This window comes from Monodelphis domestica, chromosome 7 (assembly GCF_027887165.1).
Source record: "Monodelphis domestica isolate mMonDom1 chromosome 7, mMonDom1.pri, whole genome shotgun sequence".
Classification (NCBI taxonomy): Eukaryota; Metazoa; Chordata; class Mammalia; order Didelphimorphia; family Didelphidae; genus Monodelphis; species Monodelphis domestica.
Genome location: NC_077233.1, coordinates 184,878,889 through 184,898,620, shown reverse-complemented (window position 1 = coordinate 184,898,620; position 19,732 = coordinate 184,878,889). Strand labels below are relative to the sequence as shown.

General features: G+C 35.4%; 1 protein-coding gene across 2 annotated transcripts in view; it reads right to left on the bottom strand.

Annotated features, from left to right (window-relative positions):
* Positions 1–1,688: 1,688 nt before the first annotated feature.
* The window catches only part of PARN (poly(A)-specific ribonuclease), a 217,079-nt gene continuing 199,035 nt past the window's right edge, over positions 1,689–19,732 (bottom strand). For both annotated transcript variants that reach the window (XM_007498625.3, XM_056806156.1), the window contains 2 exons: positions 15,099–15,292; positions 1,689–1,863 (listed from right to left, as the gene is read on the bottom strand). In XM_007498625.3, coding sequence (XP_007498687.1) covers positions 1,811–1,863; positions 15,099–15,292 — 247 coding nt within the window. In that variant the 3' untranslated portion in view covers positions 1,689–1,810. The remainder of the gene's footprint in view (positions 1,864–15,098; positions 15,293–19,732) is intronic.

Genomic DNA, 19,732 nt, shown 5'->3' with positions numbered 1-19,732 from the left:
ATATGATCAGATACATAAGTCTCTTTTATGTAGAGTTAGCTTTGAACATCAATTGCTATTTCCAAATTTTTTTCATTACATTACAAAAATGAGATGTAATATTATGACCCCCTGTTTGTATTTTTAAGTTTTACTTTTTAATTTTGAGTTCAATGAAGTCCAGCAGCTTCTTTCTGAGATCTCTCACTGAATATCTTCCTTTACTTCTTGTCTCTATTCCACCTTTTGATTTTCTCCCCTCTAGAGTCATGGCTAATGGTAGAATGAGAGTGGATAGGAATTGTCTAAGAATGGTTCTTTTTGGCAGTGAATGCATACTTGTGTGCTCAAGCCAAGTATGATAACTTGGCCAGGCTGGGAAGTGAGGAGGGGAGAAGGAAAAATTATGATTATTTTTTGAGATAAAAAAATGGTGTGTAAATATAAACTGCCATGTCCACAGAGAACTCTAGGCCTGTCATTCCTTCTAACAAACAGTCCTATCCTGAAAGACCTCAGAGGGCTATGACACCACTCTACATAGCTGATTTGGTGCTAACACAGCTGAGAATTTGGCCTAACATAACAAAGACAAGAATAGAGGTAAAAAAAATCCCAAAAGACTAATCTAAGTAATTTCTTTTTAGACAACATTTTCAGGAGTAGCTTATAGAAGAGAATATAAAGAAGGGGAGAAAACAACTAATGTAGCTAGTAAAAAGGGGAAAAAAAATTTAAAACCTTTTGAGTCCTATGGAAATTTCTTTAATTTTCATCTTATGGAAATACATTTTCCACTTTTATTTTCACGATACAAAAATGTTTAATATCTAACAATGATCTGAAGCTGATCTGGACTAAAGCAGATCTGTGGAATTTTATTGTATTTTCTTTGTTTAGTTACTTTTTTCTAATAGAGTCAGGGCTGGTGTATTTTGTAGGTCTGTCATAGATTTCATACAAAGATACACTCTCTCTCTCTCTCTCTCTCTCTCTCTCTCTCTCTCTCTCTCTCTCTCTCTCTCACACACACACACACACACACACAATTTTATCAAAAGATTTTTCTCCACTTCATTACCCCTCTCCCACCAAAAGCTAGATAAAGATTTAAAGAGTGAATATGGGCAAAATGTGTTTTAAAAAAACAACTGACCCTTTCATGTCCCCATATCCCACAGGAGAAAATCATGTCTTCGGAAACATAACTTCATAAATGATGATTTCAAAAAGCTGTTGGATATGTCAGGTTCATTTCTGAGTTGACAATGGTAGAAATTCTCTTACTGGAAAAACAAGCTTGAGAATACAATGATTTCAGGCTGAGGAATGAGTGGAAAGCAGTGAGGCTGTGATAGGTCTATTTACTGTGAGACTGATGACCATGTGTTGCGATTGCCTAAAAGCTCAAATATGAAGAGGTGTGTGATAACCCAGAAAGTAAGAAAGAGCTTAACACAAAATCCTGGAACAGCACATGAGAGAGAATGCCAGCAGCTCATTCTGCACACTTCATAGCCAGCATCCATCTCAGGTGGCCTTGAGTACAATGAAATTTGATGATTGGATCTCACATTTATGACAGCAAAAGCTTCACATGACAAACAAATCTAACCAGTTAATGAGATATACATTTATGACACTCTAAAGTGGCAATGATTATTCAATGGACAGTTAAAAAAACAAAATTGGTTTTTCAGGAGACATACTTTGTTTTTAAACCACGCCCACACCACATTTTATTAAATTAAATACAGTATGGCTTCCAAGTGGTGCAAGTCTGGTGATTTCTCTGAATCCGAGTCCCTGCTTTCTTCGTTCCAACTGTTGGCTACCATGAATCAGGAACTTCAAAGAGCTTGGCAGAACTGCTGGAGATGCTTCCTGGTGGAAAAAGAGGGGGGGAGAAACCACCAATCACATTACAATCCACAGCTAGCATCTTGAAGAAAAGGTACTAAACAATTCAAAGCAGAGATAAGTGTAGAGCTCTGGTGGGGGAGACTGGCTTTCATACTAAGGGGTAGGGTGGGGCCAGCTGCATAAACCACAACTAGAAGAAGCCCTTTGGGACCATGCCTGTATTTACAGATTGGAGCAGGGAAAATAATGAAAAGCTACAGAAAACCATAGTCAGAAAATGCCAGCGAGCTAGATTAATGGAGTTTCAAGCTCAATGTGGATTGTTCCAAGATGTTAAAATTTTGGAATATACAGAATATTCTACTCTTGCCTTTCTAGCCCCACTATATGCTCCCTTTGGCCAAAAGACAAAAGCACGACAAAGTCAGTTTCTCTGATCAACAGAGAATAAGACTCATCAGTCTGTTTTCAGTGTATGTGGTACTTATTTGAAAAATGGAAGGGGCCTGCTGACATGGCACAATGGGAAGCTGACAGGTGGGAATAGAGGAATCATGATGGACAAAAAGAAAAGTGTGGGGCTTTTTCCCACTCAATAATAATTAGTTTTCTGCTGGGACCCAAGAGTCTTCAGTAAAAACTGCTTCAGTTCAAAGCCAGCAGTCCTTCTTCATTCACACCATTTGCGGCAACAGCAACATAAATGCCAGGAGCTGAGACACCAAATTTTAGTCCAGAGTGAAGTTTATAATGGAAACTGTGACAGGCCAGGCATTAACTACACAAATGCTATCACGAGCTCCTTAAACTATAAAGCAGCTTCGGTGGGAAAAATTCACAGTTTCTCATTGCCCAGATGCTGATAACACACCAAATACTTTAAAAGGGAGTAAAGTCTTTGATGATTCCCCAATCAGAAAGCATCTTTTAAAGAGAGGATAAAAAGAAGAAGAAAAAATATTTCTAGCAAACCACTCATCTAGGGGCTTATCATCAGGAACAGGGAAGCCTGAAGATAACTGAACTCAAAAGCAAGAATTAAGTATGGCAGAGTAGAATATGAGACTTAACTTGCAATCAGAAGACACCTGAGTTCAAAATTCACCTCTAACATTAGTTGTGTGATCATAGCAAGCCACCTACCTCAACTTCCTCATCTGTAAAATTGAGATGAAAATGCCTGTAGTACCTCCTCATAGATATATATATATATATCTATCTACAGGGTTGTTATTATGGGAATCAAATAAGATACTGAATAAAAAAGGGTTTTGCCATTTATAAACATTACGTTTACAATATTATATAAAGAGCAGCCTCTAGAACAAGAATTTCTGATAATTTACATTGCTATATTAAGATAAGTGGGCATTTGGAACTCTGCCCAAAGGGCTACAAAACTGTGCATATCTTTTGAACCCAGTAATACCACTACTATTCCAACTGTAACCTAAAGAGATCAAAGAAAAGGGAAAGGGGCCTATTTGTACAAAAATATGTATAGCACTTCTTTTTAAAGTGGTAAAGAAATGGAAATCAAGGGGATGCCCATCAATTGGGGAATGACTTAATGAGTTGTGGTATATGATTGGAATGGGATACTATTTTGTTCTATTAGAGAAGCAGGATGGTTTCAGAAAAACTTGGGAAGACATATATGGACTCATGTAAAATGAAGTAAACAGAACCAAGAGAACACTGTATATATAGTAACAGCAATTTTGTAAGGCTGATCCACTGTGGAAGACTTAGCTACACTGATCAAGACAAAATCCAAGACAATTTCAATGGACTCATGATGAAAAATACTATCCACCTCCAAAAAGAGAAAACTGATGAAATCTGAATGCAGAATAAGGCATGCTTCCTTTATTTTTATTGTTTTCTTTAGTTTGTGAGCATTTTCTTTTTTAGCAACATGGATAATATAGAAATGTTTTCCAAGACCTTAGAGGTTATCAAATTGCTTACCTTTTCAAAAAGTGGGAAGGGGCAAGAAAGGAGAAAAATTGGAACTCAGATTTTTAAAAAATGATTGTTAACATTTTTTATATGTAATTGAGAAATATTTAATGAAATAAAATTTAAAAAATCTAAGTGAGCACATGTTGAGTCATAATTTTTAGTTTCCTATCTAATGGATCTTCAGCCTAAATTTTGAATTGAGCCTATAAGACTGTAAAAGGAATAAAAGTAGTTTTAAAATAAGAATGGGATAAGAAAAGTCCCAAACAAGGAGTAAATTTTAGTAAGTCTATATGAAAAGAATAAAGAAGTTAAAAAGCAATAATATAGATGGCTCATTGTAATAAGTCTATACTCATAGATAGATAAATGACTTACATGGGGAATCTGAGTATATTTAAAAATAGCTTTTTTATAATGGTAAATTTAAATTTAGTAAATTTTAGTAAAATAGTAAATATTAAATTTAGCAAAAAGTAAAAATTTAGTAAAATAGTAATATTTTAAATAGTAAATTTAAAAATGAGAGGGAAAAGAAATACAATTCTATAAATTAAATATTAACTCAACACTCCTGAAACTTGTAGGTAATGTTAGGTTGGAAAACAGTCATGTAGGCAAAAAAAAAAATGTAGCAGAAAATGCAGATCTCAGCTTTTGGGATAAGAACTCACTATTTGACAAAAACTGCTGGGAAAACTGGAAAATAGCATGGTAAAAGTTAGGTTTATTTTCTATTTATTCATTTTTCAAAACCCTTACCTTCCATTTTGGAGTCAATACTGTGTCTTGGCTCCAAGACAGAAGAGTGGTAAGGGCTAGGCAATGGGGGTCAGCCCCCAGGGTCACACAGCTGGGAAGTGTCTGAGGCCAGATTTGAACCTAGGACCTCCTGGAGTCTCTAGGCCTGGCTCTCAATCTACTGAGCTACCCAGCTGGCCCCCCCCCCCCAAATTAGGTTTAGATCAATATCTCCCACCCCACACCAAGATTAGGTAAAAAATGGGCATATGATTAAACATAAAGACTGATTTTATAAGTAAATTAGGGGAACATAGAATGGTTTACCTATAAGATCTATGAAGAAAGGAAGAATTTATGACCAAACAAGAGATAGAGAACATTACATGCTATAAAAGAAATTATTTTTGATTATATTAAATTAAAAGTTTTTTCACAAACAAAACCAAGGTAACCAAGATTAGAAGGGGAAAAAGTTTTAAAACAAACTCCTCATTTCTAAAGGTCTCATTTCTTAAATATATAAAGAACTAAGTCAAATTTATAAGAATGCAAGTCATTTCCCAACTGATGAATGATCAAAGGACAGGCAGTTTTGAGATAAAGAAATCAAAGCTATCAATAATCATATAAAAATGTTCTAAATCGCTCAACTAGAGAAATGCAAATTAAAACTCTGAAAACCTCACACCTGACATGACAGCAAAGGAAAATGATAAATGTTGGAGGGGATGTGGCAAAATTGGAACATTAATGTATTGCTGGTTGTATAAATGGAGATTTTGAACCTTGTACTTCATTCCCCAGAAGTCTTTAGTATTTCCCAAATTTCCCTATAATCTCTCCTGCATCTCCACATTGGTGAGATCACATTATTGGTATTTAAGTGGATGTATGCTCCTCCCAGGCTTTTTTTTTTTTTTTAATCTGCGACCAGGCTGAATTCAGGCAGTTCTTTCGCTTTAGGTATTATTAATAACACCTTATAAAAGATAATATTTAGTTATTGTATATTAATTTTAATCTTTACATTTTTGGCTTACCACAAAGTGGTTATGAATTCTCAAAAATTTTTGAGCAGATAGCCTTACAGTAAAGATAGTAAGTTTGCCCATTTGCCACCCACCACAAGGGTCCAGTGGCAGGGTGTGCCTGTGCTCCTGCCTTGCCCAGCTGCCTGCTTTTTCTCCTGTCCATCTGCTTGCGCCACATTTTATCAAGCACTTCCTTTCCACTGCCATCTAGGCTTCCATTTGATGCTGAAATCTAGTTCCTTTTTCTGCCTTTCACAGTATGGCAAATTTTCTATAGTCTTGGCTACTGATTGGGTAAATGCATATTGCTTAAATCATTTTAATTAGGCCCTGATTCAAGGACCTGTTTGTTATAGATCTGTTTTTCCTTTACTTAAGATTTTATTAGACATAAGGCTTTTACATTTTGTATTTCATCCACAAGTTATTTTTCTCTTTTATTTGGATTTTTCATGGTTTTTCTTTTCTTTTTTTTTAATTTTATTTAGTCAATTTATAACATTATTCCTTGGTTACAAGAATCATATTTCTTTCCCTCCCTCCCCTCCCCCAACCCTTTCCCATAGCCAACACGCAATTACACTGGGTTTTACATGTGTCCTTGATCAGAACCTACTTACATGTTTTTGATTTTCTTTTGCAAATTGACTCATATACCTCATACCTCAGTCATGTATTCCTGAGTGATCCCTCTGTTTATTATTCACCTCAGGGGGGCCAAGTTATTGTTGTGAACTTTGATTTAAATTTGAGCAATTTTAGGATAAGAAACTTGCTACCTCCCAGGATCCAGAAGGCGCCATGAAGATAGATGCCTGCAGAGACCACATGCTGCACCAGAAGATCCAGAGTGAACTTTGGGGGATGTGAATTGAACTATGGAGGGGTTGAAATGCCTTTGTTTTGAATATATACTCTAATGCCAAAGGGGACTGCCCCCAAATTGGCTTTTTGTCAAGCTAGTAATCATTGGTTTTGTTCTCCCCCCCCCCTTTATCCACAAATTAATAATACAATTTCTAAGTTGATAATATTTTCCTGATCCTTTTGAGGAAACTGGTTTCCCAATAGGATCATGGGGGGGGGGGTATAAATGGAGATTTTGAACCTTTGACTCCATTCCCCAGAAGTCCTTAGTACTTCCCCAAATTCCCTATGATCTCTCCTGCGTCTCCACGTTAGTGAGATCACGTTATTGGTGTTTAAGTGGATGTATGCTCCTCCCAGGCTCTCTTTTTGACCTGCAACTGGGCTGAATTCAGGTTGTTCTTTTGCTTTAGTTATTATTAATAAAACTTTATAAAACATAATATTTAGTTATTGTATATCCATTTCAATCTTTACATGGTAGAGTTGTGAACTGATCCAACCATTCTGGAGGGCAATTTGGAATTATGCCCAAAGGGCTACAAAAGAATGCATATCCTTTGACCCAGCAATACCAGTACAGGTCTGTATCCAAAAGAGATTAAAAAAAATGGGAAAGGACCTGTTTATACAAAAATATTCATGGCTGCCCTTTTGTGGTACCAAAGAATTGGAAACTAAAGGGACATCTCTCAATTGGTGAATGACTGAATAAATTGTGGTATATGATGGTGATGGACTACTATTGTGCTATAAGGAATGCTGAACAGGATGATTTTGGCAAGAGCTGGAAAGATCGACATGAGCTGATTGAAAAAAGCAGAACCAGGAAAAATTTTATGTAGTAACAGCAATATTGTGGAATGATCCAATGTGAAAGACTTTGCTACTAACAGCAATACAATGATCCAGAATAGTTTGAAGGGACTTTTGAAAAAAGAATGCTATCCATCTCCAGAGAAAGAACTGTTAGAGAAGGAATGCAGATGAAAGCATAGGATTTATCACTTGTTTATTTGGCTATATGCTTTGGGATGAGATTATTCACTTTCAAAAATGAATAATATAGAAATAGGTTTTATGTGATAATACATATATAACCTAGACTCAATTGCTTCTTAGTTTTGGGAAGGGGGAGGGGAGGGGAGGAAAGAAGGAAGGGAGACAATTTGGATCATATGACTTCAGAAAACTTGTGTGAAAATTTATTATTAAAATTTTTTAAGTTTTTAAAAATGTGGGAGAAAGTAAGGGATATAATTATGTATCATAGAAGTCACTCCAAGATAAGAATGAACAGTTGTATATGACATAGTAGAAAGAGAAATAGATTAGGACCTAGAGGCTGAGGTCCAATTCCAGTATTTATCAAATGTGTCACCCAAATCAGGTAATTGAGCTTCCCTAACCTTCAATTTCCATATCAGCAAATAATATATGTCATACATTTCTTATGCAACTGCTACATAGATTTAAAAAATGTACAAATGTATGTATTATCAGTGAGCAAATCTGGGTAAATTACAGTTAATTATAGACTTTGGTTCTGAGAGCCTATTTTACTTCATGGTGAATAGGGAAGATTACCCCTCAAACAGACCAAGACAGACTAGACTGACTGACTTCCTTTTTTTCTAAAAACCCTTACCACCTTCTGTTCTAGATACAATACTGTGTATTAGTTCCAAGAAAGAAGAGAGGTAAGGACTAGGCAATGGGGGTTAAGTGACTTCTACAGGGTCCCATAGCTAGTAAGTGTCTGAGGCCACATTTGAACCCATTCCTACCTCTAGGCCTGGCTCTCAATCCACTGAGTCACCTAGCTGCCCCCTTAGTTATTTCTTAAAGTTTAATCTTAATCATTAGATGAAGCAAATTGGGGTGATTGAAAGTAAAGTTTGAAAACTGCATGTCTCTGCCTCTTCTTCCCTCCTTCCCACCTCCAAAATTCCATTCTTGAAGCTTTAAGCTTTCCTGGCAAAACAAAATAAACACCTGCAGATATTTAATAGGAAAGGAAGGAAATTTTCTATCATTAAAAATGCATGCATTTGTTTTTATTATTTTTTTTCACGATACCTTTTAGCATTTGTTTTTAAAATAGCATTAAAAATACCCTTTTTGCCATGCTGCATCTCCACAAGGATATACCACATCCCTGTCAGCATCCTGGAGTCTAAAACTGATCAGCCTCATGTCAAGATTTCTCATGTCTACCCATTCTGCAAAGTGGGCCACCACTGACATTTGCCAAAATTAACAATGGTTGGAAACTACTACAAGTGGAATGGGTTTGAATACAGCAGTCAATTCATAAAATTAGTACTAACAGAAAGGGTCTCCAGACTATATAGATTAGGACAACTTGCATTTATGGAAATAATGCAAAGTACTTTTCCTACAGCAACCCTGTGAAGCAGGTAGTTCAAGTATTACTAATCCTGCTTTACAAACCAAAGAAACGGGGTTGGATAAATTCAGTGACTTGTCCATGGTCATTTAGCTGGTCAGTGTCAGAACTCTGATTCAAACCTATAATCTCAATGTGAAGACATGTGCTGATCAACCCATCCACATGTCCTTGTATAAGAATTGTATAAGAATACAATTTCTCCATTATATTAACATAAAGAGAGTTTCTAGCATCTAGGTTTTTTCCTCCTCCTCTGCGCTTTTCCTTTCATCCTCCTCCTTACTTCCTCCTCTGGTTCTTGTACTTCAAAATACGTGGATACAACATCTAGGCTGTAAAACTTATTAATAATGACACGAACAGCCCACCTCCTTTTCAAAGTACCATCAAAGTAAATTTAGACTTAAATTGATAATAACCATGTTGTGCAGAGGGCAAGATTTTTAATATAAAGTATACAACTGAGAAACACAAATATTGGAATTCTTTTGGGAGACTATGGCTGTGATATATCTATTTCATTAAGTCTGGAAAGAATTAGAAGAACTAATGATAACTTTGCCAGAAATATTTTTCCACCTTCAAGATTTTCTTATCCTATCTTTAATGTTACTCTTTAACTTATTTGTAAAATAAAAACCACAGCATGTCCCAGAAGCTAAATCTTTGAATACATGGAAATGCCCATTTCAGGTGGCTAAACTGAACAACTACATAGCCAAGAATGGTGCATTTGATGGAGGCAAAAGAAAATCTAACCAACTGCTAGAGTTTTAATGGCTGCCTATTTAGGACTTACTTTTGTGACTAAGGTGAAAAAAAAAAAGATAAACCTTAATTAGTTGCCAGTAACTTTCTTCAATCCTATAACAAAGAAGCGCCTGAAATCCCTGAAGTTCCTAAGTCCTGAGACTGGGACCAGGTCTTTCTAGAACTGGATTTTTGCAGGCACTATTTTACAATAGTGCAAAGACTTACTAAATAATAGCTTTTATTTTTTCTTAAATCTTTACCTTCTGCCTTAGAATCTCTACTAGATGGAAGAGGATAAAGGCTAGGCAACTGGGATTAAATGAAGTGTCCGAGGCCAGATTTAATCCCAGGTCTTTTTGACTTCAGGCCTGGCACTCTACCCACTGTGCTACCTAGTTGCCCCCCCAAAACAGTTTTTCAGCACACACACTCATCAGCCATCAATGGTTCTTGCTGAAATTACTACTATGTCTGACATGGTGTATAAATTTAAAAAACCAAAAAACCCTACTGTACCAGGATCAGGAGGCTTTGGAATCTTTTTCTTTTTCTTCCGCCAACTACTTTGATCAAGCCAAGTAACCCATGTGTCTTGGTTCCTTCATTCTAAAATAAGGGTCTCTGAGGCCCTTCCACCTTCAGAGGTATGATGCTAGCTTCTGCTGTAGACTCATACTATGTATGTGGTCTTGGTGGGACAAGTCACCTTCTATGGGTCTGTTTGTCCAACTGTAAAGAAGGGGCTGGAATAGATGCTCCTGGGATCCTTCCAACTCCACATTTTTGACCTTATGATTATATGATTTCTAAAGTCTTTTCCTGTTCCAAGGCTCTATAAATGTAGTTCAATCTACTTGTTCTTCTGATCAAATTTAAATACTTGTTTGAAAAAGGAAGAAACACAAAGGCAAATAGAACTTTTCCCACAATTTATGACTATCTCCATGCCAAACCAAAATGGAATTAAAAAAATTTCCAAGTACACTAGAACATTAGTTAGGCAATAAGTATTTATTAAGCACCTACTATGTACTACACACTGTGTTAAGTACTGGAGATACAAAGAAAGGCAAGATGGTCTCTGATCTCAAGAAGCTCACAGCCTAATGGGGAGACAACATGCAAACAATCACTGAAAAGAAAAATTCAGAAAAAGGACAATCTTGGGCCTTTATCCTTTCATTATAGTAAGGTGTCCAAGGGACCATATAAAGAAATATTTCCCCATGGGGGTTTTACAGCATATACTTCCAACAGAGCTCTACAGCATGTTCTAAGAAGCTCTAGTACATCACCAGGCAAAGAAGAGACACAAGCACGGATTTTAATACGAAAGCTGCTATTTGCTTCACAAATATTTTTTTCAATATTTAAGCTATAAACCAGTCTTAATATGATCATTAAAAAAATCTTAAAGGGGGGTAACTGAACTTCTTTTGCCCGGCCTTTCACATGACTGATAGCAACTTTAGAACTTATTTCTAATTTTAATGAAACCTGTAATAGTATCTGAGAAGATTATTGCTTTAAGTGGATTCTAAACTTTTCAGTGTAACTTAAGGGGATAAGATTTAAAAGTTCAGCAGTTTTTCCAAGACTCCAATAAAACATGGCTCTTGGCAAACATGAAAGTTCTAAAATATCATGCTTTTTACGTGTTGGGGGTGAGGGGAGGAGAAGAGACTAAAATTTGGAGCTAGATTTCTCAAAAGTTTAACTATGAGCTGTATTTTAGTATATCTTCTCTTTGAACTCAACTAGAAATTTCCCCTAAAAAGGATTCTATTTCAGTGGTATCCTAGAAGGTTTTGATGCCTGTCAATCTTGTCATCATCAGGTTGTGTTCCTGGTCATGCAATTTTTTTGGCAGAGTGTAACAGGAGGATGGTTGGGAGATAGATGTATAGGGATGGAAAGGTGAGGCTACAGAACTCTATAATGACAAGAGATAATGGCATTCAGTCTATATTTGCCACATACTCATGACTGATTCACCATGTAAGTTTAGTAGGCTGGACAAGTCTATTCTAGTAAAAGAAATTTGGGGAATTATATTTCTTGGATATAAACATGATATATAGACAGAAATTCACACTACATGTTGGACAATTTTTCTTTTGTTAACATCTAACTCCAAAACAGTGTAAAGATAGTACCGTGAGCTCTTCTGGGGAAAACCATGATGAGACTAATAACCCAATACTGATTATAATAAATACAAACGAGGAACTTATTGTTCTTTATACACATGCTTCCTGTGAATAGAAGGAAGGAGTTGTACAAATCCTAAACTATGAGCATAAAAGCTTATTCATTCAACAAATATTTAGCGAGAATGGGTATTAAAATAAGGTAGTGGTCCTAATAACTGCAGGTATGAAAAAAAGGTTCTCTTTTCTTACCTAGCACAGTAATAGAAAATACTTTTGTAATAAATCACCCCTTTTCCATTTTATATATATATATATATATATATATGTGTGTGTGTGTGTGTGTGTGTGTGTATAGATAGATAGATAGATATATCAACCCTTACCTTCTATTGATTCTATTGATTTGGAAATCAATACTGTGTACTGGCTCCAAGCAGAAGAGTGGTAAGGGCTAGGCAATGGGGGTTAAGTGACTTGCCCAGGGTCACACAGCTGGGAAGTGTCTGAGGCCAGATTTAACCTAGGACCTCCTGTCTCTAGGCTTCACTCTCAATCCACTGAGATACCCAGCTGCCTCTTTCCATTATATTTTTGAATAAACTTCTTTCTGTACATTTAAATGATCTTGCCGCCCACGGGAAGTGATGTGACAAAGGAAAATAAATGCTAAACCTTATAGTCAAAATACTTAGGGCTAACATCTAGGTTTAAAAGCCGGCTCTGTTATTTACTAGCTGTGTATGATGTTAGGAGCCTCACTCTGTTTCATTTTAATTACTTATAAGAGGGGTACAATAATACTTGCATTATCTGCATCAGGAGTAAAATGAGACAATTATGAGACAAAATAAAGTCCTATAAAAATCACTTACCAATATTAGTTATTGATTAAAATATTAATTAACTATTGATTTTGTAATAAAGCCTTTTAAAGTCCTTTTATAAAAAAATAAATGAATAATTTATGAGGCTCACAGGGTTAGAGCTGGAAGTGCTAAATGACCTAAAAGGTCATTCAATCCCTCCATTTTACAAATGAGGAAAACAAAGCCAAGAAAGATAAAGGGACATGTGCAGTCAAATAAGTAGAAAGTGGCAGAGGCAGATTTGAATCCAAGTCCTTTGACTTCAAATCTGGTGCACTGTACCATGTAAATATTATCACTACATGATGTTGAATATTCAAGTGTTATATGTGTGGAAGGTTTGGTTAGCAACACTTCTTTGGGGTTGCCATACAACTCATCATTTCAGTTATTTATAATAGATTACTAAAAAGTATACTTAAGTTACTATAATTTACTAGTAGGGAGGGCTCACGTCTTACACATTTCTTTTATAGCAATACTATAAATGAGTGTAAGATATACAAAGAACCCTGCTCTAATTCTGGTGGAATCACTCCCAGGCTGAGAAACTCAAACTCATCAACTTGGAATTTTTCCCATGAGGTTCTCCTCAGCTGCACTGAACACTTCAGTGCATTAATGTTTAGAAGCACATCCGCTGTTGTGCTTTTATAGCTTAAGGAATACTGGGAATACCTTTGAGTTCTGTTCTCAGGGTTCTTCGTGAAGCTTCACTTTGTTTATCACAACAGGGGTATTAAAAAAACAAACTGCCCTAATACCAAGCACTTATATGCTTTGGAGAGTTTAACACAGACCATTTAAATTGTTTGAACTTGAGTGCTTCACAAAGTTCTAGTGCCTTATGACAATAAATATTGTTAGATTCAACGTGTTAAGATTTGCTATCTCTTACCCACATCTTACTGATACTAATAGGATTAAATGCTTAAACAAACTAAGTTAAAAGGATTCATTTGTAGTCAAAATGCTTTTTTATTTTATGAATGGCAGTCCAGAAGAAAATTCAACTCATTTGATTTTGCCAATTTAATTAAAAGTCGTCCATTTGTAAAAGTTCTATGTTTGCAAAAGTAAAAGGTCTGTTTTGAGATCAAAATTTGAGAGAATGACAGCTTTACTGTCCACAGGAGAAAACTGTCTACTTTACTTGTAGTTAAAATCCCAAATGCTTTAATCCTACAAAATGTTTTCACTTAAAATGATAAAAGCAACAAATAGTTAATTAAAGGATCCATTAATAGGTATTAATTTTAGAAGCCTCAAAGATTATCCAGAAATGAATAGAACAGGACTTGTACATGTCCACCTCCAGAGAAATGATAAGTAGAAATAAGGAAAATATAGTTTTATATATACACTTATTCTTTTGTCTTGTCAAAAGATGCCTTCTCTAATGGTGGGGGAAGGGAGAGGGAATTATGTGGGTATGTATTTTAATGTAACAAATAAATAAAGAAAACAAAAGGAATTAAAAACTTCTCCCAAGGAAGTGCAAAAAATGAAAAGATTCAGAATGCAAAACAGAGAAAAATCTAAGGAAAATTGTGATACATAAAATGAAACACAAGAAAATTACATGAAGAATCTTACTGTAAAATGCTGAAAGGCAGCACTGATGGTGAATATTTAATAGCTGACAAGTATCTACAATGAAGTAGGCAGAAGGTGTTTACTACTTATGCCAAAAATTTAAAACAAACAAATGCATAAGTTTTTTTTTTTTTTAATGGCAAGTAATATGAGAAGAAGAGATGTTTCCTGAGCTAACTAGGATGCATAACTAGGGCATCTAGTATGTGTTATAGTTTCAAGTCAATTAAGCTTTACCATGATATATATATATTTTTAAACCCTTACCTTCCGTCTTGGAGTTAATACTGTGTATTGGCTCCAAGGCAGAAGAATGGTAAGGGCTAGGCAATGGGAGTCAAGTGACTTGCCCAGGGTCACACAGCTGGGAAGTGTCTGAGGCCAGATTTGAACCTAGGACCTCCCGTCTCTAGGCCTGGCTCTCAATCCACTGAGATATCCAGCTGCCCCAACCATGATATATTTTTAAAGTACATGCAACATTTTGGCTTCACTGTTGATTTCATTAATATTAATGAAGTTCAATTAACCTCATATGTGAAAAGGTAAATGGATAGGAAATATGTCACATATCTATTTTTTTAAAAATAGCAATATTTAATAAATCTTAACACCCCCAAATTATAACTAGGGTCTTTTTGTGGTGTTTTAATTTTTGCTTTGAAAAATTCTGTGTTAAATCTTACAGGTGCAAATAAAAATTGGTCTTAAATTATCGCTGGTCATATGGAGAACTACACAACATGCCACAATTAAATAGTCCTATGAAAACTCTCCAAACATATAAGTTTATTATATAAATTATATAAGGTTCAAGGCTGAGCTACCTGGGAGAAAGGGAGCTCTAACCTAGAGCAATAATACATACCGGCTGGAGTGAGTTCTTTCTTCATTTTTTTACATTTCTTGGCTTTTTTCTTCCCCTCTGTAAGGGATTCTGCACAGGAATCTGTCTGATCAAGCTCACAGTCTGATATTTCCACTGACTCTATGTCTTCAGAGCCAGCTTCCTCTTGAATGGGGCTCATGTTTCTCTTTCCTACTGCACTGGTAGCTGTAAAACTGAAATTTGAAAAGTGAAACAACACCACAGGTGTCAGTTATTTTTATAAGCCAATCTCCTTACATTTTAAATACTCTTACTGCCAATAACACTTAATCAGCAATCAGCAAACTGGAAGCTACCCACACCTGAAATTTAAAGAAATTATTAAGTAATAAAATCTAGGAATGTACTATTTAGAAGATATATTCAGAAGGTTGATTTGAAAACTGTGTGTAAATATATTTCTATATCAATGAATGAGCACAAAATGCTCCAGTGGGCTTTTAAAAAATAAGTAGAGACTATCACAGTGCAATGGAAAGATCAATGGATATGAGTCACAAGACTTTGGTCTAAATCCTGACTCTCTTATTGGGTAACCTTGGATAAGACACTTAATCTCTAGGTCTCAGTTTCCTTGACTAGAAAATGAAGAAGTTGTCCCAGATACTCTCTAAGGTCTCTTCCAATTTTAGATCTATAATCATTATGGTTATTATGATTAAAGTCATTTTAGGAAAATAGTAACTTTTAGATTGGGCTGAATAACATTATTCTTAAATATACCAAGGATGACAAATAGGTACACTGTAGAACTGATAAACTCTAAAACCTGTAATAATATTGCTTATGAGTCAGATGTGCAAAGTCTCTTGAAATACAACTACATACAGAAATCACAGGCCATAATTCATATATTAGAGATCCATTCTGTTTTTCAATGTAAAAGGGTTAGTTGTATTAGACTGTCGAAGTTATATAAAAGGCAAAAAAAAAACAACCCCAAAATCAAAAAACCCTGATTCATGCAATGAAGTATGCCATGAAGGTTTTAAAAATATACTCCCCCCAACCAAAGACAGTTTTCCCAAGAACAAAAATTTTGTAAGTATGACAGTAGAAAATTTCATTATCTGACTATTCAAACTAATTGTACACTCAAATCACTTCTGAAGTCACATTTCATTCTTTTAGGATCATGGAGAAGAGAAAGGGAATTGTTTTTCCTGATACCTTCAAGAAGCACACAATTGTGGGAATGGAAAGTAATGAATCCTTGTGCTTATACTTTTAGGATTAGGTGCATACTTAGAAAATCATTGCTGTTTCATCTCTATATTAAAACTCATTGGAAAACTTCTTCTAGCAGAGATATTTAGAAGGAAAGGTAAGATACAATGTAGATTCAGATCAATATACTTCTATAGATCTCAGAATATGGTAAACTTTGAGTACTTAAATTTTTAATGAAATAACTGTAGCAACAATTCATTAAATTTGTTATTAGTATTAAAAATTACTACAGGCGTATTATGAAGGAAAACTTGGTTAATGCTAAGTGACAAATAGAGAAAACAGAAGACAAAAAATAACATAAATAATAATCTAGCTAGGATTATGTACTGGTACATAATTAATAAGTATATTAATTATTGATTGCAAACTGTCCACTACAACAAAAGGCCATTTCTTTCCTTCTTCTTCTTCTTTTTTTTAAACCTTTACCTTCCATCTTGGAAATCAATATTGTGTATTGGTTCCAAGGCAGAAGAGTGGTAAGGGCTAGGCAATGGGGGTTAAGTGACTTTCCCAGGGTCACACAGCTAGGAAGTATCTGAGGCCAGATTTGAACCTAGGATGTCCGTCTCTGGGCCTGGCTCTCAATCCACTGAGCTACCCAGTCGCCCCCAAAAGGCCATTTTTTTTTTAAACCCTTACCTTCCATCTTGGAGTCAATACTGTGTATTGGCTCCAAGGCAGAAGAGTGGTAAGGGCTAGGCAATGGGGGTCAAGTGACTTGCCCAGGGTCACACAGCTAGGAAGTGGCTGAGGCCAGATTTGAACCTAGGACCTCCCGTCTCTAGGCCTGGTTCTCAATCTACTGAGCTGCCCAGCTGCCCCCCAAAAGGCCATTTCTTAAACAACCATATTTCCCTAGTTTAGTAAAACTATGATTAGGGGCAGCTAGGTGGCTCAGTAGATTGTCATGTAAATGGTTAGCATAAATATGAGATAATAGTATGTGAGAAATGGGTTAAAAGATTCTCAAGGATAAGAATGATAGGAAAAGGTGCAAGAATGACAGACTTAAGACAAGTCTTAATGTAGGACTTGAACACATGACAATTAAATGGTCTTATTCCTTTGTAACCCCCAGATAATAAAAGATTAATAAGAAGGTCTAAGCTTCCCTAAGCTAGGGAGATCCTCTATCAAAGACTTGAGGGGAAAAAAATGAACAAAAAACACACAATAATTCAGAGAGTAAAGAGTGGCTTCAACTGTATCAAGTACAGGCAAGATCATTACCCAATGAAATCATAAATTCACCAAAAGAAAGGAATAATCATTTAACTGATAATTATGTGCCAGGCTAAGTACTTTATACATATTATCTCTAAGTGTTTTATTTACTTTTATCTTACTTACTTACTAAGTTCTTTATAAATATTCTCTCTTTTAATTCTCTTAACAACCTTGGGAGGCAGGTGCTATTATAATCCTCATTTTATAGATGGAGAAACTCAAGCAGACGGTGGTTAAGTGACTTGCCCAGCACCACATAGCTAGTAAATGTCTATGGCTGAATTTGAAGGTCTCACTGAGTCCAGGCCCAGCACTCTACTGCATCACCTAATTGAATTAGAATAACACTTTGTTTACATGGTACAATAAGAACCACAGTAGGAATAATTTAGAAAACTGAAGAAATGCTGAGACAGCTCTAATTCTGAACTAATTGTCTTAGAGCAAACAGATTATGTTTCCTGTTATTTGAAAAAACTAATATAACTTTTCTAGTCAGTAGAAACACCACAAGAACATAATAAAATAGCAAATTTCAAAACTGATATGTCAGATAGTAGTTATCCTATAAAACATAAGGATTAGAAACCTTAGGCGATTGCTCCAAAATTCTAAAATTTTTGATGATGGAAAGAAACCAATTAAAAATTTGGTTTTCCATTATAAAAAGTTATGATGAAAATACAGGAAAGTTGCATTAGTCAGAATTGTTGGTTCTCTGCCAAACAGGATTTTAATAAATGTTTAGGTTGGTAACATAAAAGTTGCCAAACACTTAGCAGACTGGCATACAACATTCAAGATTTACCTAGACCTTTTAGAATGTACCAAATCCTTGCCTTTCAGGCCTATAGAAGTTATTTTCCAAAATCTAGAATCACTTTGGAACTTCCACAGATGTGGCAACTTTGATCTAGTCACAAAAATCCCTAAAGCAGAAATCTGACCATTATATCCTGTCCCTCAACTCAAACAACTCCAAAGCTTCATTCATGATCAAATATAAAATCCTCTATTTAGCTTTTAAAGCCTTTTCCACTCTCCTTACACCTTCTTCTTCTGCCATCCAGTTTCACTGGCCTCCTAACTATTCCTCTCACATGATACTCAAGGCATTTTCACACGTGATCTCTGTATACCCACCCCCACCCCAGCCACCTGGGATTAAAATGTCCCCTTGGCTTTCTGGTTTTCCTGGCTTCCTTCAAGTTTTAACTGGAGTCTCACCTTTAAGAAGTTTTCTTTTCTAGTCATTAATCTTAGTGCCTATTCTCTAATATTAACTATAATTTGCCTTGTATATATTTTACTGTATAGAATCATTTGCATGTTGTCCTGCCTATTAGACTGTAAGTTTCTTGAAAATAAAGACTATTGGAGGCATTATTGGGTTGCTCAGTGGATAGAAAGTCAGGTCTGGAGATGGGAAGTCCTGGGTTCAAGTTTGACTTCAGACAATGCCTACCTGTGTAATTTTGGGCAAGTCACTTAATCCCAATTACCTAGGTCTTATTGCTCCTTCTGCGGTGGAACAGATACTTAGTATCAATTCTAAAACAGAAGATAAGGGTTTAAAAAAAAAAAGATTTTTTTTTTACTCCAAACATTTGCATCATGCCTAGCACAGAGTAAGTGCTTCAAAGATGCTTGTTGACTCAACTTGACCTTGGATTTCAAATGCAAAGATAATAATTATTATACAAAAGACTATGAAATAAATCTTATAACCCTTTGTAATAATTAATGAAGTTCTACTGTAAATCATTAAGTCCTAGGTCCCCCTTACATTTTGCAAGATAAGGTCTTGCTAGATCTGCGAGCACAGCCCTACATGCACAACAAAAAACTGATAACCTCTAGTCTTTTAAACAGATTTGCAAAAGGGAAAAATTGAAAGGTATTTTAAAAATCGGAAATAACATGAAGACAAGTATTAGGTAAAAATCAGAACCTTTCTGGGAAAAGGCAGGAGGAACCTGGAACAAACAGATTAAGGATAAGTATGAGAAATTGAAAACTATACAACTTTACAAAAGCATCATTCTATAGTCTTGATATATCAAAAGCATCAGTCTATAGAGTCTTGAGATATTCCTGGATTAGAGAAATATAGAAAGCAGAGCATTACAACAGAATTGCTAAAGATACAA